At 50.5% G+C, this 22,227-nt stretch overlaps 1 protein-coding gene across 10 annotated transcripts in view; it reads left to right on the top strand.

Annotated features, from left to right (window-relative positions):
• The window catches only part of KIF1B (kinesin family member 1B), a 129,287-nt gene that overhangs the window by 24,330 nt on the left and 82,730 nt on the right, over positions 1–22,227 (top strand). For 4 of the 10 annotated variants that reach the window (XM_056110970.1, XM_056110965.1, XM_056110969.1 and 1 more), the window contains exons 5-12: positions 1,995–2,173; positions 2,673–2,784; positions 9,301–9,378; positions 10,300–10,365; positions 11,033–11,050; positions 15,994–16,069; positions 16,785–16,863; positions 18,210–18,352. In XM_056110970.1, the coding sequence (XP_055966945.1) occupies positions 1,995–2,173; positions 2,673–2,784; positions 9,301–9,378; positions 10,300–10,365; positions 11,033–11,050; positions 15,994–16,069; positions 16,785–16,863; positions 18,210–18,352 (751 nt within the window). Of the gene's footprint in view, positions 1–1,994; positions 2,174–2,672; positions 2,785–9,300; positions 9,379–10,299; positions 10,366–11,032; positions 11,051–15,993; positions 16,070–16,784; positions 16,864–18,209; positions 18,353–19,178; positions 19,221–22,227 lie in introns of all 10 variants that reach the window. The other 6 variants (XM_056110971.1, XM_056110967.1, XM_056110972.1 and 3 more) reach the window with 3 other exon arrangements.

Raw genomic sequence — 22,227 nt, 5'->3', positions numbered from 1 at the left:
CACTTTGAGAAGGAAAAAAGTGCCTGAGAAGTTAATTTGATAATTTTGTCTTGCGGGCATATCCAGCTGTGTTCAGGTAGCACTCCTGGAGGTGCCCAGGAGACGATCTGGTACCTTAGAAATGAATTTGAACTGCTGGAGCAATAGCACTAGTGGGTAGGGAGGGCATTTGCCTTGCACGCGGCCAACCCATGTTCGATTCCCAGCTTCCCATATGGTCCCCTGAGCACCACCAGGAGTAATTCCTGCGTACAGAGCAGGAGTAACCCCTGTATATCGCTGGGTGTGACTCAAAAAGCAAAAAAGAAAAAAAAAGAAATTAATTGAATAATTTTGTTTTGGGGGCATCTCCGGCCGTGCTCAGGCATCACTCCTGGAGGTGCCCAGGAGACCAGTGTGTGCTGGGGGTAATATCCATCCTGTCCCCTGCCTGCCGTGCTCTCTCTCTGGACCCTAATTGTATAAATTCTTATTGTTGAACATACCCTAAATTATACATGTGTATGTTTACATTTTCAGATTGCAATTTTTTTTTGTTCTGTTGATAATATAAAATAATACTAGTTTTGGGGACTGGAGAGAGAGGACAGTGGGTAGGGTGATTGCCTTGCATGGGTTCTATCCTTGGCACCCCAGAGGGAGCCCCCAAGCCCCACCAGAGTGATCCCTGAGCACAAAGCCAGGAATAAGCCCTGAGCATTCCCAGGTGTAGTCCTAAAAAAATGAAAATAATTAAAAAAAAATCAATGTAATTTTAGTGATTGTTGATAAGTACAGGTTTTTTTTTTTGGCTTTTTGGGTCACACCCGGCGATGCACAGGGGTTACTCCTGGCTCTGCACTCAGGAATTACTCCTGGCGGTGCTCGGGGTACCATATGGGATGCTGGGAATCAAACCCAGGTCGGCCGCGTGCAAGGCAAACGCCCTCCCCGCTGTGCTATCACTCCATCCCAATAGGTACAGTTTAAGTATGTTTATTACATATCTATACACACAGGTCTAAAACTGTCGTCTAACACATGAATGTCCATAGTAGAAGTGGTGCTGAATTAGCACCTGTCTCCACCCCCCATATATGCACGAGAGAGCTGTTAGCAGGCCATTGGATTCTGCCCTGACCGACACTGGCCCCCCTGGTAGCCACGTCTGTCGCCAGAGTCTAGCACAGTGAGCTGGGTCATCAGTCGGGCTTCTCCGAATCTTACTCCCCCTTCCTAGGAATATTCATACTGTTCCTTGATTTGGACATCATAGAAGCCGTTCCCAAGCTTTCGGAGTAGCCTGTCGCCTCCCTCAGTTCCTGATACACATTTAAACAATCTGCTGACAAGGGCTAGAGCTGTAGTATAGTGGGGAGGGTGTTTGCCTTGCACGCGGCCGATCCAGGTTTGATTTTCCAGCATCCCATATAGTCCCCCTGAGCACTGCCAGGAGTAATTCCTGAGTCAAAGCCAGGAGTTATCTCAGAGCATCGATGGGTATGACCCCCCCACCCCCAAAAAAAATACCTGCTGAACAACCCACAGTACCCGTACGCACCGTGGGAGGCCCCCCTATAGAAATCCTAACTAAATTGCTACTAAAAATGGCATTTGAGGATGGGGCGCCGGCACGATAGCAGTGGGTCGAGTGCTTGCCTTGCCTGCTGCCAACCCTGGGTTTGGTCCCTGGCATCCCATCTGCCCCCAAGCCCTCAGAAGTGATCTGAGCACAGAGCCAGGAGTAAGACCTGAGCACTGCTGGGAGGGGCCCAGAAACCTCTGCCATCCGCAAAAGACGTTTCTGCTGGACTCAGGTAGTTAGTTCACACTGTACTTGGGCTTCCCGAGAAACCCTGCAGGCTGCCTTCAGGAACGCTGGCCGGGGCCAACGTTCAGTGTTTCCCCGTGAAGCTCCTGGTTTCTCAGCAGGGCTGGCAGTTGACAGTCTTCCAAATCCCTTCCACACCTGCGGGTTCCCGGCCCCTCTGACGGCCCTGACGGTTTGTTCCTAGGTGAGCTACATGGAGATCTACTGTGAGAGAGTGCGAGACTTACTGAACCCCAAGAACAAGGGCAACCTGCGCGTCCGCGAGCACCCGCTCCTCGGCCCCTATGTGGAGGACCTGTCCAAGCTCGCCGTCACCTCCTACACGGACATCGCCGACCTCATGGATGCCGGGAACAAAGCCAGGTAGGGAGGGAAGCGGAGCCCTGCGACTGGGGCACACGGGGCCAGTGTTGGGGCCCTTTGAAGGTTTCGAGAGCAGGCGAGAGCCGTGACAGATCCTCACCGTCAGGCCCTCTGACCTGTCCTGGGGAGATGCGGTGCGACCAACTCTGTGCTCATTCAGGTGGTATAGTGCTGGAACACACGCTCATTTCTGGGGCTTTTCCGTCCATTCTCGATCAAGTCCTGTTAAAATGCCCTGGCGCCGCGCCCATGGTGGTTATTGGTTCTGGGATGAGTGCACACGTGGCAAAGAATAAGAACGAAAGGGAATGAAAATGAGACGCCTCCATGCCCTTGGGATGGGGGTAGGACAGGCTCACGCATAAGCTCCACGGTCAGCCTGGGGTAATGGTCTCCCAGTCGGCGGATAAGCCATAAGCCACGCTTAGGGCGAGAACTTGGCAGCCGGTCTTAATTCTCATCCCAACATCCCTGTCCTGTGGTCATCTTGTTTGTGTAGGACCGTGGCAGCCACCAACATGAATGAAACCAGTAGCCGTTCCCACGCTGTGTTTACCATTGTTTTCACGCAGAAGAAACTTGATACTGAAACCAACCTTTCTACTGAAAAGGTAGGACGCCCTGCGGGACATCGGGTGAGGGTGGGAGGGGGGGAGCAGCCCTGCGCTTCACAGACGATGTTTTATACCTTCTGCTGACCCTTTTCTTTCTGCTTTTTAAAACTTTTTAATTTTAAGAATTGTTTTTGTGGGGCCGGAGCGATGGCACAGTGGGGAGGGCATTTGGGCCGACCCAGGTTCGATTCCCAGCACTCCATATGGTCCTGAGCACCGCCAGGAATCATTCCCGAGTGCAGAGCCAGGAGTAACTCCTGTGCATCGCTGGTGTGACTAAAATAATAATGATAATTGTCTTCGTTGTTCGGGCCACACCCGGCTCTGTGCCTGAGGGGTCTCTTTAAGCCGTGATGGGGAGCGGGTGGGACCCCGGCTTTGTCTGGGCCTCCAGCCCTTTGAGGCCCCTCTGACCACATCACGGTCCTTTTTCTTCCCTTTGAGGCCAGTTTTGAACAGGGGTTTTAAAAGGCCCTGCAGGCTGGAGGGGAGGATTAAGGCTGGAGAGACAGTGCTGGCGAGGGAAGGAAGCCGGCAGTGGCCTGGCATGAGACCAAGCCTGGTGCCAGCTCCAGCTCCCGTGTCCCCATGCACGACTAGTCGTGGTCCCTGAGCACTGCCAGACGCGGCCTCTAAAACAAAACAGGGCCAGAGCAATAGTTCAGTGGGGAGGGTGCTTGCCTTGCACGTGGCCAACCTGAGTTTACTCCTTGGCACCCCCCGAGCCCTCCAGGAGTGACCCTGAGTACCACCAGGTGTGGCCCAAAAGCAAAAAGGAAAAACAGCTTAAAACTTGGGTTCTCAAAAAACCTTAAAAGAACATCAAGTTGTTCTTTGGAGACTAATATTCTTCCTTTACTGCTTCTTGACTGAGGATTCGGTTCACTTAATTTTCATCTTAATATCTTCAAGCTGTGTTTGCCAACTAGTTTGTCAACTCTGTGTGTATCATTTTTCTGCTTGGATAGGTGGGATTGATTTTTTTTTTTTTTGGTTTTGTACAAGGATTAGCCCAGCACAGTGCTCGGGGTCACTCCCGGGGCTCTGGGGTCCATGCGGCACGGGGAATTGGCTGTGGGGTTCCTTCATGAGCAGCACAAGCCCCAACCCTGAGCTCTCTGCCAGGCCGGTGGTTATATTTAAACAAACTGTGAAGCAGATGAGATGTGCTTTATTTTTGGAAAATGAATAACTGCACAGCACTTTGGATCTTCCTCAAATACTTCGCGTGTTGATTTCTCATTTTTCATAGTGGTTAAATTCCGTAGACTCTGGATTTAAGCTCCTTTCTGTAGATTCTTGTTCTGCCACATTTTTTTTTCCTAAAAATTTTTTGAGGGGGCTGGAGCAATAGCACAGCAGGTAGGGCATTTGCCTTGCACATGGCCGACCTGGGTTCGATTCCCAGCATCCCATATGGTCCCTGGAGCACCGCCTGAAGTAATTCCTGAGTGCAGAGCCAGGAGTAACCCCTGTGCATCGCCAGGAGTAATTCTTGAGTGCAGGGCCAGGAGTAACCCCTGAGCTTCGCTGGGTGTGACCCCCCAAAAAAATTTTTTTTTTGAGATTTTGTTGAATCACCATGAGTTCACACAGTTACAAAGGTATTTATGATTCAGGCGTATATTGTTCCTGCTTTATTTTTGGAAAATGAATAACTGCACAGCACCTTGGATGTTCCTCCAACACTTTGCTTGTTGATTTCTCATTTGTCATAGTGGTTAAATTTCGTAGACTCTGGAATTAAGCTCCTTTCTGGAGATTCTGGTTCAGCTACGTTTTTCTTTTTTTTCCTAAAAATTTATTTGGTTTTCACTGAATCGCCGTGTGATTCACAAAGTCACGAAGGTATTTATGATTCAGGCGTAGGTTGTTCAATCCAGTCCCTTCCCCGCTGCCCACCACCCTCCACCAGTGTCCCCCGTTCCCCTCCCACTTGCCCCCTCCTGCGTGTCCTGCTGTTCCCCTCCCTAACTTCCCCCCACCCCTGCCCCAGTGCCCCGCTTCCCCCTGCACACCAGTTCTGCTGCGCTGGGTCCCTGCCGCCATCGGGCATTTGATATTCCACTACGAGGGTCCTCGAGCGCCCATAGAGGAGGCAGAGCACACTGAGGCGCTTCCTCTCCCTCCAGCTGACTTCACGGAATGTGATACTCTTCAGGTCCACCCATGTTGCGGCAAACTGCATGACCGTATCTGTTCTTAAGGCTGTGTAGTACTCCACTGTGCATGTGTATCACAGTTCCCTAGCCAGCCATCTGTTGGTGGGCATTTGGGTTGTTTCCGTATTTTGCCCATCGTATCCAGTGCTGCAGTGAACATCAGAGTGCAGGTGGCTTTGGGGATTCGTGCTTCCGTGTGCTTCTTACTGTTCCCTTGACGCACCACATGCCTCATTTCTTACTTGTAACAGCCTTTATGATCGGTTATTACAGCTGAGTAAATATAATAGTGTCTGTGGTATGGAGTTCTTAAATTTGTTATATTGTTACGAATCAATGAGGGCTGGAACAACAGCACAGCGGGTAGGGCTTTTGCCTTGCATGAGGCCAACCCGGGTTCGATTTCTCCGTCCCTCTCGCTGCCAAGAGTATCCCGTCCACACGGCAGAGTCTGGAAAGCTCCCCGTGGCGTATTCGATATGCAAAAAAAAGAGTAACAACAAGTCTCACAATGGAGACGTTACTGGTGCCTGTTCTAGCAAATCAGTGAACAGTGGGAGGATAGTGCCACAGTGCGATTAATAAATGTATGTGAATTTTACCCTGCGTACGTCGTAAGTAGCATGAAGTTTGATTTTCAGTCTGGTACCGCTTACTATACTGGGAGCTATAAAGGAGATTTTGGATTGTAAACTGAATTCCTTGTGATACTGAGTTCACTGTAAACTAGAATCATCTTTCATTTAATGACTTTTCTGTTCCCCCTTTTTCTTTTAACTTAAAAAATTTGATTAGAGAACCGTGATTTGCAGCTATTGTTCGTTGAGTTTTAGGCATATGATGTTTGGACTCGAGTCCCACCTTGTCACCTGCCCCCTGCCTCCTCAACGGGCACATTACAGAGTCCAGTGGCTGCAGCTTAGAGCTCAGTTTTCATTGTGTTGAATGACTTTTCGAGCTCAGTTTTCATTGTGTTGAATGAATGACTCATGTTTTTAGCTGAACATCATTTTAGAAAACACGCTTCAGGGTTCAGAGAGAGAGCCCAGAAGGGGCCCTCGGGTGCTCACCCCAGTTCACTTGCTGGCTATAGTCTGGAGGCCCAGGGGTGAGCTCCAGCCCTGGACGGCCTGGGTGGACCCCCAGCCTCTGCCAGACCCCCAAGCACTGCTGGGGAGACTCCCAAAGACCCCCTCAAAACAAAACAAAAAAAATCCCACGAAGTAAATCTACAATAATGACGTTGATCCTATCTTTATAGCGTCATTGGTATAATTCATTTGGGATAATATGTTTATTATTTTTTAAGAGTATTTAATTCGTATACAGTATAGTGTCCAGAATAATAGAATTAAACTGGAAATGAATAATAAAAAAGTTTACAAAACTTTCTTGGTACCCAATGGTTAAACCATATGTTTATATTCAGTGTGCAAAGGAGAAATAAAATTTTCTCAAAAAGAATTATAAAATATTTTGAACAAAGATTTTAGATAAAAAGCTGATCGCCTTAAATGCACATGCGCGAACCAGGATGGCTGCGTGGGGGCAGGTGCCCTGCCCACTGTCCTCTCTCGCCAGCCCATAAAAGCTGAGATATTTTTATGGGTTTTTTTTGTTTGTTTTAGGGCCTCACCTACTGTGCCCAGGGTTTACTCCTGGCTCTGTGCTCGCGGGTCACTCCTGCCAGTGTGCAGTGCTAAAAGTCACTACCCCCTAGCCCTAATGGGAAATATTTTAAGACAATATAAATTTCTACCTCAAGAATCTGGAGAAGCAGAGTTCTGATTTAAGCAGAAAAATGATGGAGGAAATTTCAAGTGCAGAAATCAAATTGAGGGGCACAGCGGGTAGGGTGTTTGCCTTGCATGTGGCCGACCCGGGTTCGATTCCCAACATCTCATATGGTCCCCCAAGCACCGCCAGGTATAATTCCTGAACGCAGAGCCAGGAGGAACCCCTGAGCATTGCTGGGTGTGACCCAAAAAGAAAAAAAAATTGAACACAGGAAAACAATAAAGAGAATCAGTGAAACCAAACAAGTTCTTGAAAGGTCATTAAAATTGACAAGCGTCTGACAGGGCTGGAAAGAGAAGGGAAATGAGTGAGACAGGTTCCCAGCGTCAGGTGCGAGGCCGTTGCCCGACAGAGACTCCAGGTTCCGGGAGGAGAATAGGTTACGAGGAACCTAAGGCAGACATGCGCCGGGTGTCCGGAGAGACAGCCCAGGGGCCCAGGCGCCTCGTGTGACCAACCCGGCTTGAATTTCGGCACCACACCTGGCCCTGAGCACCGCCAGGAGTGATTCCTGAGCCTCACTGAGTGTGGCCCCCAAAGACCCCTCCCCACCAGAGAGAAGAAGAATAAACTTGAGAATAAGCGCGTAGTATCCCTCCAGCCCCCGCTGGGACTTGTTAAGACCTCCTGTCCTGGCAGAGGTGTCTTTCTGCAGGCTCGTGTCACTGAGCACAATTCCGAGCGTGACGCCCTCGGTTCCTCGGGCTGCAGCGGGGCTTCCTCCAGGCTGGCAGCCAGGCTGCTTCTTCCCGCTGCGGCCTCGACCACTTGGTGACAGTGACTTCTCGTCTCCCCGTCTGTGCTGTGTCTGTGCTGCGGGCTGCCACGTGGGTTTGGGCCGTCCTGGGGATGGATGGGCATGAGGGCCTGGCCCCAGTGCTGGTGTGTTGGAACAGACGTTGGCAACAAGGGGCTTCAAGTCACCAGTGCCCAGCAGCCCCCAGGCTGTCTCCACTGTGCGGACCCGATTGTTGCAGGGGCTGGTTGAGAGGAGCTTGGGGCAACCCCCCCTTCTGCTGCTGCTGCTGCTCCTCTTCCTCCTCCTCCTCCCATTCCTCCTTCTCCTCCTCTTCCTCCTTCTCCCCCTCCTCCCCCTCCTCCTCCTCCTCCTCCCAGTCCTCCTCATTCTCCTTCTCCTCCTCTTCCTCCACCTCCCCCTCCTCTCCCTCCTCCTCCTCCTTCTCCTCCTCCTCCTCCCAGTCCTTCTCATTCTCCTTCTCCTCCTCTTCCTCCTCCTCCTCCTCCTCTCCCTCCTCCTCCTTCTCCTCCTCCTCCTCCTCCATCTCCTCTTTCTCCTCCTCTTCCCCCTCCTCTTCCTCCTCCTCCTTCAGCTTCTCCTCCCCCTCCCCTCCACCTCCTCCTCCTCCTCCTCCTCTCCCTCCTCCTCCTCCTCCTCCTCCTCATTCTCCTTCTCCTCCTCTCCCTCCTCCTCCTCTCCCTCCTCCTCCTCTCCTTCCTCCTCCTCCTCCTCTCCTTCCTCCTCCTCTCCTTCCTCCTCCTTCTCCTCCTCCTCCTCCTCCTCCTCTCCCTCCTCCTCCTTCTCCTCCTCTTCCTCCTCCTCCTCCTCTCCCTCCTCCTCCTTCTCCTCCTCCTCCTCCTCCTCCTCCATCTCCTCTTTCTCCTCTTCCCCCTCCTCCTCCTCCTCCTCCTTCAGCTTCTCCTCCCCCTCCCCTCCACCTCCTCCTGCTCCTCCTCCTCTTCCCCCTCCTGCTCCTCCTGGAAGGCAGCTGCTCTGGACACGACACACTTGTAAAGTCTAGAGTGGAGTGGCAGTGACTCCACCGGCTTGCTGCTGACATCAGTCCAGACGACGGGCACGCTGTGGTTTCCAAGCACCACCCCATGCTCCCTCCTAAGGCGTTTCTTACTCTCTGCCTCTTCTTGCTCGGTTCCTGATCACTTCTGTCACTCTAGATTGCCTTATCTTTTCCAGAACCTTCTATAACTGGAATCGCGTAGTGTGGGCTGGTTTCTGCCTGGCTCCTGTTGCCAAGTGTAGTGAGGTGCTGTGAGCGTTTGTGGACAAGTCTCGTTTCCCAGCTGCTGCCCCACCCTGCCCAGTGCCAGGGCTTGAGCCCACAGCCTCACAAACGGAGACACCGTGCACTCTGCCACTGAGTACCGCCTTGTTCTTTGCGGCTTGTGGATAACGGTTAGCTTCTTAAGAACCCACCAAAACATTTTCTAAAGGGATTGTGTCACCGTGCATTCTTCCTGGCCGTGCATAGGAATTCTAGTTGCTCAAGACTTTATTTTTAGGATTAAGTGGGGCTAATGGGTTTTCATTTTCCTTCTTACTTATTTTGCTTTTTGGATCACACCCAGCGATGTTCAGGGGTTCCTCCTAGCTCTGCATTCAGGAATTACTCCTGGCGGTGCTTCGGGGACCATATGGGATGCCGGGGATTGAACCCAGGCCAGCTGCGTGCAAGGCAAATACCCTCCCCTCTGTGCTACCACTCCAGCCCCTCATTTTCCTCCTTTAGGTGTCTTCTTTCTTCCGCTTTGCTTATCCTTAAACATCCTTCAATGTTGTTTGCCTTTTGTCTACCAGGTCAGCAAAATCAGCTTGGTGGATCTAGCTGGAAGCGAACGAGCAGATTCAACGGGCGCCAAAGGAACTCGGTTGAAGGTATTTAGTTTTAGGGGAGGGACAAGAAATACATGAAGGTGATTTTTACCAAGCAAATGGCCAAGTCCGTGATCATCCTATAAGACCGGGCAGCAAGCAGTGGCGGACAGCCAGGTCTGGCCCATCACCTGTTCTTGTAAATTAAATTGCACCGGGACACAGCACCTCCTGCCTGGCCCAGTGCCGACGGGCTGCGTGTCAGCTGAGAGATGGTAACGGCCGTGTGGCACGCAGAGCCTCCCCTGGGCAAGTCCTGAGTCCCAAGAGGTGGGTTGTGGAGTAGTCATGGTATTTGGAGCAGCAGCAGCAGATGGGCTCCATTGAGTTGGAGAGGGAGAGGGGGCCGAAGACCTTCAGAGCCAGCCCCTAACGAGCCCCACTGCCGGGCTGCCCAGAGAATGCCGTGTCTGTTTAGAGGACGGAGCAAACTGTCTTGGAGATACTTAGTGACCTTGGGTCAGACGTGGATTCCTGGCCTGTCTGCATGTGGAATCCTGAGCTTTAACTTGAGGGTGGAGCATGTGCTAATTTGTATCTTACGGATTACATGTGTCGAGGCAATGGTCAAATTTTTTTTTCCTTTTTTCCTCTTATTTTTTATTAGTGAATCACCGTGGGGTACAGTTACAGACTTACAAACTTTCATGGGTGCATCTCGGGTATCCATCCCTCCACCAGTGCCCATTTTCCACCATCAATGGTCCCAGCATCCCTCCAACCACCCCAGCCCCACGGTCGAAATTTTTTATTGTAATTCTTTTATGTTTGGGATTGAATTCAGGAAGGAAATAAGTTAATAATAAGTCTTTGACAACTTTGGGCAAAGTCGTTCGTGATAACTGTATCTTACGGGTCGCATATGAAGTGGGCAATGGTCGAAATGTTTCATTGTAATTCTTTTATGTTTGGGATTGATTTCAGGAAGGAGCAAATATTAATAAGTCTCTGACAACTTTGGGCAAAGTCATTTCCGCTTTGGCAGAGGTGGTGAGTACTAAGAGCTTATTGCAAGGGGAAATTGGCCTGCTCAGCAGATGTACTTGACAGTGTTTCAGGATTGTTTGTGAAGGCTGTTCGTTTATTTAACCTGGCCTTTCTCCTTTTAGGGCTTTTCAGATAAGATACGGGCTATAATACACCCTGACTTTGTACTGAATGTGAAGGAGATTAAGGCAGATAAAAGTGAATATAGACCAAATACTGGGTCTTTGCAGAGGCCTGTGGTTTGCCTAATTTTTTGAGTCATTTTTCTTAAAATTCTTTAAAAACTAAATGTATTTATTGCATGTTTTAATGTAGTCTTTCCTCAGTAGGATGTAATATTTTTCAAGTCGTTTGAACACTTTAGTAAATATTGATGATTTGGGGCCGATAATTTTTTTTAAGTTCTTATACTTTTTTCTGTTAATAGTGGAGTAGAACTACTGAAATACTTTTTTTAATAAAAAGCTTTATTATTTAGGTTAGATGCTGTATTAATCATGTGCTTTAATTTTATGTAATTATCTCTTTTTTTTCGTATCCCTAAAAAATGGTTAAATGTTTTCTTGTCTCTGAGAAACTCAATTTATGATCTAAAATTTAACCAAAATATTTTAAATTTTGTTGTTTATTCTTTGTTTTCATTTTCTCTTCGAAATGCTTTCATCTGTAGGATAATTGCACCAGCAAGGTAATGGGGAGTTTGGTAGAAATTAACTAGCTATAAAAATCAGTTGTCATATCTAAAACTTCAGCAGGATGTATAGAGGCAAAAGTGAAAATGAAGCCTTGAAAAAAAAGTTCCTTTTTTTTTTGGCTGTGGAATTTAAAATTCTGTTTCGGATGGTGACAGATCATGAAGCTTCACATCAAAATTAATATAGGGAATATGCTGTACTTTAGAGGAGGAATTCTTAAAACAAGAATATATTTCTAGGGCCAGATTGATAGCACAGTAGTGGACAGGATGCTAGTCTTGTACCCTGCTCACCCGGGTTCGGTCACTCACATCCCACAGGGTCCCCTGAGCTTGCCAGGACTAATTCCTCAATACAGAGCCAGGAGTAACCCATAAACTCTACCAGGTGTGGCTCAAAAACTTCAGAAAAAAAATTATTTTTAAATTTAGTCCTAAAGCATAGCTGGCTTCTTGAAATTAATTATTGGTGTGATTTTTAAAACCTGTGTATTATTTCGTGTCTTGAAAAGTCACGGAACGCTTAAATTCTTTTTAAGAAAACCTTTTCCCTCTCTGGTTCTATACAGACTCGTGTGAAAGTCTTAATTGCATCTAGAAAGCATGTCTGTAGGCTGGAAAAGCTAGGACAGCAGATCAGCACTTGCCTGGCTTGCAGGTGATGCAGGTGGTTGGATCCCCAACAACCCATTGTAGTTCTCTGAGCCCTGCCAGGCGTGATCCCTGAGCACAGCCAGCAGTAAACCCTGAGCATTGCTGGATGTAACCCCCAAACAGACAAAAGCCAGAAAGAGTATTTGCATCTTTTGAAATTTAATTAGTACAAAATTTTCTCCTAGTTCTGTAGTAATAGTTAAAGATCTCGGTAAGCTCTTGGATCAGACGAATGTAGCCTGCCCACAGGGCAGAGTCTGGCAAACTCCCCGTGGTGTACCAAATATGCCAAATACCAGTAACAATGATGGGTCTCATTCTCCTAAAGAGCCTTGAATATAATCTCAGGGCTAGGATGAAAGAGACGTTACTGGGGCCTGCTCGAGGCAATCGACGAATAACAGGATGATGAAAAAAAAAAATGAAAGCTCTTGGATAAATGCTAGAGCACCTAACAGTTTCCTCTGAATCATACAGGTAACACTGAGGATAGCAATGGTATCTTTGCGCTGACATATTTTACTTCTGTTTTCAAATATATACACTTATTATTGGGCCGGAGCGATCGTACAGCAGGTAGGGCGTCTGCCTTGCCTGCAGCTGACTAGGGTTCTATTCCCAGCATCCCATATGGTCCCCCAAGCACCGCCAGGAGTAACCCCTGAGCATCGCTGGTGTGACCCAAAAACCAAAAAGAAAGAAAGAAACATATAGGCTTATTGTAGCACTGTCCTCCCGTTGTTCATCGATTTGCTCGAGCGGGCCCAGTAACGTCTCCATCGTGAGACTTATTGTTACTGTGTTTGGCACATTGAATACGTCACGGGGAGCTTGCCAGGCTTTGCCTCACGGGCGAGATACTCTCGGTAGCTTGCCGGGCTCTCCAAGAGGGGCGGAGGAATCGAACTAGGCTCAGCTGGGCTGACTGTGCACAAGGCAAACACCCTACTGCTGTGCTATCGCTCCAGCCCATAGGCTTATTATTACCGAGAAATAGTCTATCCTTATTTCTATGTAAACAAGAATAATTCTGTTTTTTGCTAATCAGAAAAGTCAACCTTCAATTGAACATCTCGGGCCAGAGTGCGAGAACAGCAGCAAGGGGGGTTGCTTTGCACACAGCCGACCTGGGTTCGATCTCTCCCACCACGTGCAGTCAGTCCCCCAAGCCTGCCAGCACCAGCCGGGAGTGACCCTTCAGCTCCTCTGGGTGTAGCCTCGCAACGAAGTGTGCCAGGGAGCCTGCACAGTTTGCCTTACAGAGGCCAATACAGGTTCCTGTCTCAGCACCACGTGTGGGTCCATGGGTCGCACCCGGAGTGACCCCAGCCCTGAGCGCTGCTGGGTGTGGCTGGAAAGAGACAAAAATCTGTTTGATATCAAACATGCGTTTTATTCTAGTATTTAAATCTCAGCCCCAGAACCACGAAAACTTAAGTTTTAGTCATGGTGTGCCTTGTCCTGTCCACCGGTTCACCATTGAGCATCCTGCCACACCTGGGAGGAAGTGTGCCCCGCTCACTCAAAGATGGCTTTTTCGTTTTGTAAAACCCACTTTTAGTGTTTTGTGTCTTTTGTACCTAAGACAGATCACAAGTTTTTTAGTAGGAGAAGTGTCATTTAGCATATTATTTTACTGAGGACAGGCCCTAAGCAACGAACATCCATCCCTAATCGTATTTCATTTAGGAGAGCCTAATGACCCACCCCGGAAGCACCTACCAGAAATCATGGTGGGTGTAAGAACAGTGAGATTCGTTCACGTAAAGGAACGACTAGGAAGGAAATGGCGAGAATTCAGTTTCCCCTATTTTCAAGTGGGAAAGACCACAGTCCCATTTGTACTTCTTCATTTAATGGTCGTTAATTTGGTCTAGCTGGCAAAGGGAACGCATTTGGCGCACAGACATGCTTGTGTCTGTAGCAGCCTTGCAGTCACTGTCGGGTATTTAAATCCTGCCAAGCTCACTGGGCTAACCAGCAGCACCATCAGTGTTTCAGGGGTACTGGGGTCTGGGAACGATGACATCACTCTGCAGGGGGTACCGTCTCACTCAGCCAGGGGGACAGTGAGGGGTAGTTAGGAGGTGACTTTTTTTGTTTTCGTTTTGGGTCAAACCCAGCGATGCTCAGGGGTTACTCCTGGCTCTGCACTCAGGAATCCCTCCTGGCGGTGCTCAGGGGACCATATGGGATGCTGGGAATCGAACCCGGGTCGGCTGCGTGCAAGGCAAACGCCCTACCCGCTGTGCTGTTGCTCCAGCCCAGGAGGTGACTTTCTAAGGGTTTGAAAATGGATCTGTAGGTGGAGTGCAGGGAGCTGGAGGAGGATGTATTTGAGGAAAGAGGGACTTAGAGTCCCAGTTTTACTTCCTTTTACCTTCACAAGCCACAGGGTAGTTCCCAAGCACGCCCCCCTGCATGAGGTGCCAAGCGGTGCCTGGATCAGCCTTAGTTTAATGATTCCGCGGGTCAGCCGGGAAGGGCTGCAAAACCTCTGTGTCTGGGCAGGGCCCTTTCCTGGCCTTCCCGCCGGGTCCTGGGAGTGCTGGGCAGATCAGCCTTGAGCATCACTGGCTCTCTGCCAGCATTGCCACCTGGGCCGTGGCTTTGATCTGCCTTTTAAAATTTTAAAAAAAGGGTTTTTTTGATCTTCTGAGCCACACCCTGCGGTGCTCAGGACTCACTCCTGGCAGGGCTTGGGGAACCGTATGGGGCGACTGGAATGGAACCAGGGTTGGCCGTGTGCAAGGCGGCACCTACCCGCTGTGCCGCTCCAGCCCCTGCATGTGGCCTTTGACTTAACGGTAAAGAGAAGAGTTGTGGGAAGGTAACAGCCTCCCCGCAGACTCGGTGGGTGTCAAGAATTCATACTGCAGTTTTCACACTTGCCAAATTGGCACATCGCTTTTCTCTCTTGGAGCTTTTGATTTTGAGTCTTAGTGTTAGTGGTTAGACAGACTTGAGAAATGATTTTCACTCCGAGAAATCGAGTGTGTGTTACTCTTACTGTGAAAGTGTTCCTAGACACTTGATAGCCCCCTCAGTGGTTGGCCAAGTCAATCCATTGACGAAGTCACTCACTCCAGACTGGAGAGCCCGGGGTCTTCTTGGACCCTCTGCAAAAAAGAAAAATGACAGCTAACAAATTGGGTGTTGGGTGACATTCAGGAATTATCAAACATTTTAAAGTATGATAATGCTCTTATAGTTTAGAAAGACGCATCTCAGGGCCTAGGATGTAGCTCAGGGGTGAGCTCAAGCTTGGCGTCGTGAGGCGTGGGTTTGATTTCCTGCACCACAGAATGAGCTCCTTTCTATAGTCGATTGAAATTATAGAAATTTCTATCAGTTGAAGGGATCTGCGGTATCTATAGGGGAAAACTCTTTTCTTTAAAGTGTTGTTAGCTTTCAAGTCAAGAACATGGCTCCTGAGGCCACTGCTTTACGTGAGGGAGCTCTGATTCGAACCCTGGCACAGTCTGGTCTTCAGAGTCACCAGGGAGCACCCGGGGTGTGGCTCACAAAACAAAACAAAACAAAAGAACCAGCTATAAAAAACATGATGTGGGCAGGATATTAGATAAGAACATTGTATTCTCACATTTCCTGAATTATGGTCATTGAACTCTGAGTGTTAAAAAAAGTCCTTGTTTTCTGAAGTGATAAAAGGGTGTGTTTCGGGAAGAAAAAAGTTTCAATCCTCGAGGGATAATTGAAAGATGATTGACAAAGTAGTGCTGTTAGTGGGTATTTTTCTGTTTTGTTTTGTTTCGGGGCCACACCCGATGGTGCTCAGGGATCCCTTCTGGCAGGCTCAGGGGACCCAGCCTGGGCCAGGCAAGTGCCCTACCCACTGAGCTCTCTCTCTGGCCCCTGCCTAAGAAGTGCTGCTTGTTGATGTTCCGTGTTAAATAGATGCACACAGTAGCTCCTGCCTCTGCTGTGGAAGCTGTCAAAAACAAAACGCCACAGGCGTTTTCCTTTGTGTGTGTGTGGTGCTGGAGGTTGAACCCAGGGCCTCACACGTGCGAGGCACAGGCTCTGTAGTTGAGCTTCATTCCTGGCCCCTGTTGCTTATTTTCGAACGAATATCAGGATTAAGAAGAAAAAGCTACTCCATGACTTTTAGGGTATCATGAAGAACTGAAACTGTGGGAGTTAAGTGAGAACAGGGAAGGGGGTCTGCTTAATTTCCTCGACGATGTTAGGATAGTCGTCATGTTCTCAGCTTCCTCGTTCTCAAAGACACAACTCTGAGGCCGCTTCTTTCTGTTTCACAGAGCAAGAAGAAGAAGAAAACAGATTTTATTCCCTACAGAGATTCTGTTCTGACTTGGCTCCTTCGAGAAAATCTCGGTACGCTGGTCCCTCTGTGCCTCGCTTCTTAAGCCGTCTGCCGCTGTCTGCGGTCATGGGCTGTGTTCCTGTCTGGAGGATAATCTGTATTCATCTGGCTCATCTGAATGTGCCTTTCTTTTGTTCCTTTTTGCTTTTGCTTTAAGGTGGTTGGGTTTGTTCAGCTTTCTTTTATATGTTTCTGGAGGCCACCTGAGGGTGCTTGAGTGCCCCCTGGGCGCTGCTTGCCAGCCTGCACTCATGCAGCCCTCTGGGCCGTTTGAAGCCCTCTGACCCCTCGGCGGTGCTGGAATTCAGACCTGTGCGGGCTGCCTCCTTTCCACCCCTGCTCTGGGCCTTCTGGTCCCTGCACTTCCTGTCATTAGCCCCTCTGTCTTCTTGACGGAGAGGAGGCTCTGATCCGTGTGCAGTATTGCTGTAGGGGACGGCTGGCAGGACCCAGGTGACCTGTCCGTGGCACCGGTGACGTGGGCATTTTCAAGCGTGGCCCACTAGACTGGTTTCAACGCGGGGGGCGGGGGGGTGTGAGGGAGGGGAGAGGTGGCTGTGTGGACCCAGGCCACTGGTGTTGGTTGCTTGCAGTGCTTGGCAGGGGGGTCACCAAAGACTTGTTGGTGAACTTCCAGAAACAGATTGTGCCCTCTGAGTGGATGGAGAAATGCTTTTTTCCCCCTAAAATGAATGTGATGTGAGTTAATCCAGCGAGTCTTTCCAGGTGGCAATTCGCGGACTGCAATGGTCGCGGCCCTGAGCCCTGCGGACATCAACTACGACGAGACCCTGAGCACGCTCAGGTACTTGGCCTTGCTCCCCGTCTTTCTGTTTGTCTGTCTGTCTGTCTGTCTGCCTGCCTGCTGTGGGTGGTCCTGGGGGTAGCGCTGTGGGTGGTGACCTTCTCTCATGACAGTTACCATGGGGAAAAGAAATTTTGTTATTACAGAAAAATTTATGATCTCATTCGTTTTCCTTTTTAGATTTTATTTCCTTTTTGGGTTGGGGGGGCAGGGGAAGTGTTTTGGGGGCTCCCAAGCAAGTTTGTTCAACCAGACCAGACAGACTCTCAGTGCTGGGGTCAGACTCGGGGCCTTGTGCCTGCAGGACCTGCCTGTCTGACCCCTGCGCCGTTGCCTCCACTCTGGGCTTTCCCATCCCTAGGCTAAGGCAAGAGGTGACTTTGATTCAGAGGAAAGATATTGCCGTTGCCCAGATGATATATTTTAGATGACTTTTTTGATTTTGTATAACATTCACTTCTATTTAAAAAAAAGAGAACGTGTCTCCGTGTGTTTGCATTAAATGCCAAATGTTTTATTTGGCATCTAAGTGCTCAAATTGTAAAAAGCAAGGCGATTTTGAGTACATGTGATATTTTTAAAGTTCTGGCTCTAGGGACCAGAAAGATAGTACATCAGGCATGGCGCTTGCCTTGAATTATCCTTGTCAAGTATGAGGTCCTGAGCTCAATTCTTGGCACCAAGAAAGAAAAAAAAAAAAAGAAATGTTGTGACGAGGGCCAGAGCCATAGCACAGTAGGGAGGGAGTAGGGAGGGCACGTGCCTGGCATGTGGCTGGTTTGGGTTCGGCCCTGGCACCCCTTAGGGTCCTCCAGGCCTGCAGAATGATTGCTAAGTGCAGAGCCTCGAGTTAGCCCTGCGCATTGCTGGGTGTGGCCCCAAAACAAAACGAAACCCCAAAAGCAAACAAAACCCTTCCCATGGCAGAGTGTGGTGGGGTGTCCACTAACGGGCGGCTCCTGTGTGTGAATAGCAAGCCGTGGACACCGCGCTGCTCTGGGGTGTCCCCGTGGCTCCCATTCGAGACCTTTCTGTGTCTTTTTGCGGGCGGGAAACTATAGCATCAGACACGTTAGTGCTGCCATTCCTTCCTGATATGTATTTCAGGTGTGTGTCTGTTGGCTTACCTTTTAGTATATATTTTGTGTGTGTGTGTGTGTGTGTGTGTGTGTGTGTGTGTGGTTCCAGCAATCAAACCCAGGTCACACATGCAAGCCTGCACTTTCCCACAGACGAAGTCACCGGCCCTTTACGGCCCTGAAACATCGTGGGGGAAGCATTTTGACCCTTTCCCTCCTCTTGACGAAGATCGGGAAGCACTGAGTGGGTTTTCTTTTCGCACCTAGATATGCGGATCGTGCAAAGCAGATCAAGTGCAATGCGGTCATCAACGAGGACCCCAACGCCAAGCTCGTCCGGGAGCTCAAGGAGGAGGTGACGCGGCTCAAGGACCTTCTCCGTGCCCAGGGCCTTGGCGATATTATTGATAGTAAGTCAGCGGGGCAGCCCCTGAGGTGCGCTCTCCGCATCGGGGTCCTCAGGGCTGAGAAAACCGATGAAGCAAAATGACAGTGAAAGGGAGTTTTCACTTTTTACCTTAAGGAAAATATCGAGCCAGTCTTAGAATTCCTTCTTATACTTAGTACCAGACCGTTTCAACCCACAAAATTAATCATTTGAAAAATACGAGTAGATCACTCTTTGTATTTGTATTAGAGTTGGGTTTTAGGTGAGTCGCTGGTCTATCTGGAATGTTAAGCTTACTACAGGAAAATGAATCGCTTCATAAAAATGTTCCTTACATTTTGGGGCTTTGTCTGGCCGCAGTGTTAGGCAACTGTAGCGCCCCTCCTCCCGATATGATGGAATGCCCCCTGCCCCCCCCCCCCCACGTGACTGGCACAGGCTTCATTTCCTATCAAGCTCAAGGTGGGAATTTCAGGGAATATCGCTTTTACACGCTTGTCTTAAAATGAGCCGATTTTCACGTTAGTGACCCGCCCTCACCATCTGCCTCATCGGATGTTTCTGTGACTGGGCTGGTGATTCAGGTAGCGTAGGAGTTGGCCCGACAAAGCGTTTCCGTTGGCCGAGTGTAAAATGCGGAATCGTTGGGAATTCTCGTACGGGTCTCGCTTAGTGCTTCAGACCGGTCTGGGCCTCAGTCGGTCAGCGCAGTGGGTAACGTGATAACACTCTCTCCGTGTTAACTTTTCATCTTCCCGCGTGCCACACTCCGCCCTGTCCCCTCCCCGTGTCACTGCCAAGCCTGAACTTCGATCCTCTCTGTGTTTTCCCTCCTGCTTCACCTTCAGTCGATCCACTGATGGACGATTACTCTGGAAGTGGAGGCAAATGTGTGTATTTCTCTGGCCTGGCCCTCGCCAGCCCTTCGGTTCGCTGCCCTCCGCTGCCAGGCCGCTGTGCCCGTGAGCTTTGCATGCCCGCAGCCTCGCCGGGAAACCCCAGACAGAGCGCGCTGCCGGCGCGGCCCCCCTCGAACCCTCGCCCTCGCCACAGCGATCCTGGGGAGCCACGGCCGAGAGGCCAAAGTCTCTCTGGCTGCTTCAACATTGCAGATTTTCTGCTTCTGCGGGAAAAAAGCTGAAGCCGAACCCAGTGGCCACTGCATGCCCACGGCGAGGGCCCCGGCTCAGTGGTGGTTTCTATGAGCCTGCCCACGACAGGTTCTCTCAGGGACACCATCAGCCCTGTGGGAAGATCCCCCACTCGTTTGCCAGCAAAGTCGCTGCACACAGAAACAGCAGCTCGCTCGCCCTCAGGGTCCTGCAGGTCCACGAGGGTCGGGACCTGGCGGTTCATCCCGACCGTAGCTCTTTTGGCTTCTTGAGATCCCTCGAGGTCTGATTATATAATTCAAAAAAACCCTTTCCCCCCCTTTCTCAGTGCTGGCAAAGCACTCGCCTGTGTTTATAGTAAGCCGCTTTCCTCCATATCATGGGGCCAGCTCGCCTGCTGATTAGGGAAACGTTTTTAAAAAACGTCGGTGTCTGACGTGGTCTCCCAGTGAGGGTGTTCTATAAACCACTGGGCCTCGTTATTCTCTCCCCGCGGAGGACAGTTGTGAAGAAATTATGTCTGGCCCCCTCGAGATAAATTTGCTGAGGAATTTTCTCAGAAGAGAGGAAAGCTCTTGGTGTTGTCTGGTCCCATTTTAGATTATCATTGCTGGTTTCTCTAGCAGAGCCTGTCAGGAGGCTCAGGAATGTTGAGCAGATTCCCAGGAGTGCTGAAGGGAGCCATGTACCAGGCCCAGTCAGGCTCAGTCAGCCTCAGTCAGGCTCAGTCAGACCTTTCCACTGAGGGAGCTGCATTCTGGGCCCAGTCAGGCTCAGTCAGACTCAGTCAGACCTTCCCCTGAGGAAGCCGCATCCCGGGCTCAGTCAGCCTCAGTCAGACCTTCCCCCTGAAAGAGCTGCATCCCAGGCCCAGTCAGGCTCAGTCAGACCTTCTCCCTGAAGGAGCCGTGTCCCAGGCCCAGTCAGTCTCAGTCAGACCTTCTCCCTGAAGGAGCCACGTCCTGGGCTCAGTCAGGCTCAGTCAGGCTCAGTCAGACCTTCCCCCTGTAGGAGCCGTGTCCTGGGCTCAGTCAGACTCAGTCAGACCTTCTCCCTGAAGGAGCCACGTCCCAGGCTCAGTCAGGCTCAGTCAGACCTTCCCCCTGAAGGACCCGCGTCCCAGGCCCAGTCAGTCTCAGTCAGACCTTCTCCCTGAAGGAGCCACGTCCTGGGCTCAGTCAGGCTCAGTCAGACCTTTCCGCTGAGGGAGCTGCATTCCGGGCTCAGTCAGGCTCAGTCAGACCTTCCCCCGAGGGAGTTACATGCCAGGCTCAGACCTTCCCCTACCCCCCACCCCGGACTCTGCCCGGTGTCCCTTGAACCAGAACAGCTCTGTCTGGGATTTCCACAGCTTGCTGAGAACTGGGGTAGACAGACCCCCCGCTTCTCGCTCTGTGCCGCAGGTGGTGCCGCTCCCGGCTGGCTACCACGCGTCCCCAGCACCGGGGCGTTTCCTGAGTCGCTCTGTGCATGGCAGCATCTGACTCCCAACACCCGCGCAGGAGAACAGCCCTGGCCCCTTCCCTCCTTCCGATGGCTGCTTGGAGCCCCTGCTCTGGGGTCCCTGGGGGTTTGCATGTGTCCAGGGGACCGTCTCCGCCCCACCTGCCCCGCTCCCTGCCTAGCCACCGTTGCGTGGTGACTCCGGTCCCCACCGCCGCTTTAAGAACCCGCTTGTGCGCCTGTGTTCTGTATCTGCAGATGGTGGTTTTCAAACTGTCTCAGGGCTGCCCTGATTCTCCAGGGCTTCAGGACCCGTCCCTTTGCAGACCCTTCATGTTGACTCACGTCCTTCACAGAAAACTTATTTGGTTCTGAGAGGAATTTTAAGCAGTATAGATTTTTTTCCCCCTCAAGTTAAAAAGCAAATTCATTTTAAAATAGGGTACTTTGGCTCTGATGTCACTGAGACTGATGACTAATGGAGAAAAGTACAAAGAGTGCCATCACCAATTTTTGCCGTTTTCATCGTGGACAGTGAAGATGAAAGCCCAGAAGCGCAGTGCTCCCCTCGTGAATGGAGGGAAGCCCCTCAGACGCTGCGGGCTCTGGTGGCTCGTGGTCAGGCTGAGGCTCCCTGTGCGACCCCTCAGCCTCCAGCTTCACTTGCTCCAGTGGAGAGGCCGAGAAACCGCACCAGTTCATTCACTCGTGAACCGGCCTTCTCTTGGCCGTCAGCTACCCGTGTTCTTAAACGGGACTTGCAGTACAGTGCGGACATCAGCACTTCCTGTATTTTATTTTATTTTATTTTGTTTTTTGGGTCACACCCGGCGCTGCATAGGAGTTACTCCTGGCTCTGCACTCAGGAATCACCCCTGGTGGTGCTCAGGGGACCATATGGGATGCCAGGGATCGAACCCGGGTCAGCTGTTTGCAGCAAATGCCCTACCCGCTGTGCTATTGCTCCAGTTCTGAGCACTTCCTGTATTTTAAAGATGTCATTTTTTAAGGGGGCTGCCCCATTGGTGCTTGGGGCCCTCAGCCTAGCAGCTCTTAGGCACAGCCAGCAGGGCCACACCGGGCGATGTCGGGGTGTCGGAGCAGTGGGGGGTCGAGCGCAGGCTGTCAGAACACCAGGGCCGTGCTCTGGCCCTTTGCACTGTCTTCCTGACTCCTGAAGGGCACTGTCTTTGGAGTCCATCCCGAGAGCACTGGTAGCTCCTCAGATTTTTAACTAGGATACTTTCTTGAGAATTTTTTTGCCCTGAATATCAAAACAGGGCTCCAGGCTCTGTTTTGGTTTTGGCCAATAAGTCGATTCTCCCCCCCCAAGTGTTATGAG

This window comes from Sorex fumeus, unplaced genomic scaffold (genome assembly GCF_029834395.1).
Source record: "Sorex fumeus unplaced genomic scaffold, SorFum_2.1 ptg000011l, whole genome shotgun sequence".
In the NCBI taxonomy this organism is placed as follows: Eukaryota; Metazoa; Chordata; class Mammalia; order Eulipotyphla; family Soricidae; genus Sorex; species Sorex fumeus.
This window is presented reverse-complemented; position numbering and strand designations above follow the sequence as displayed.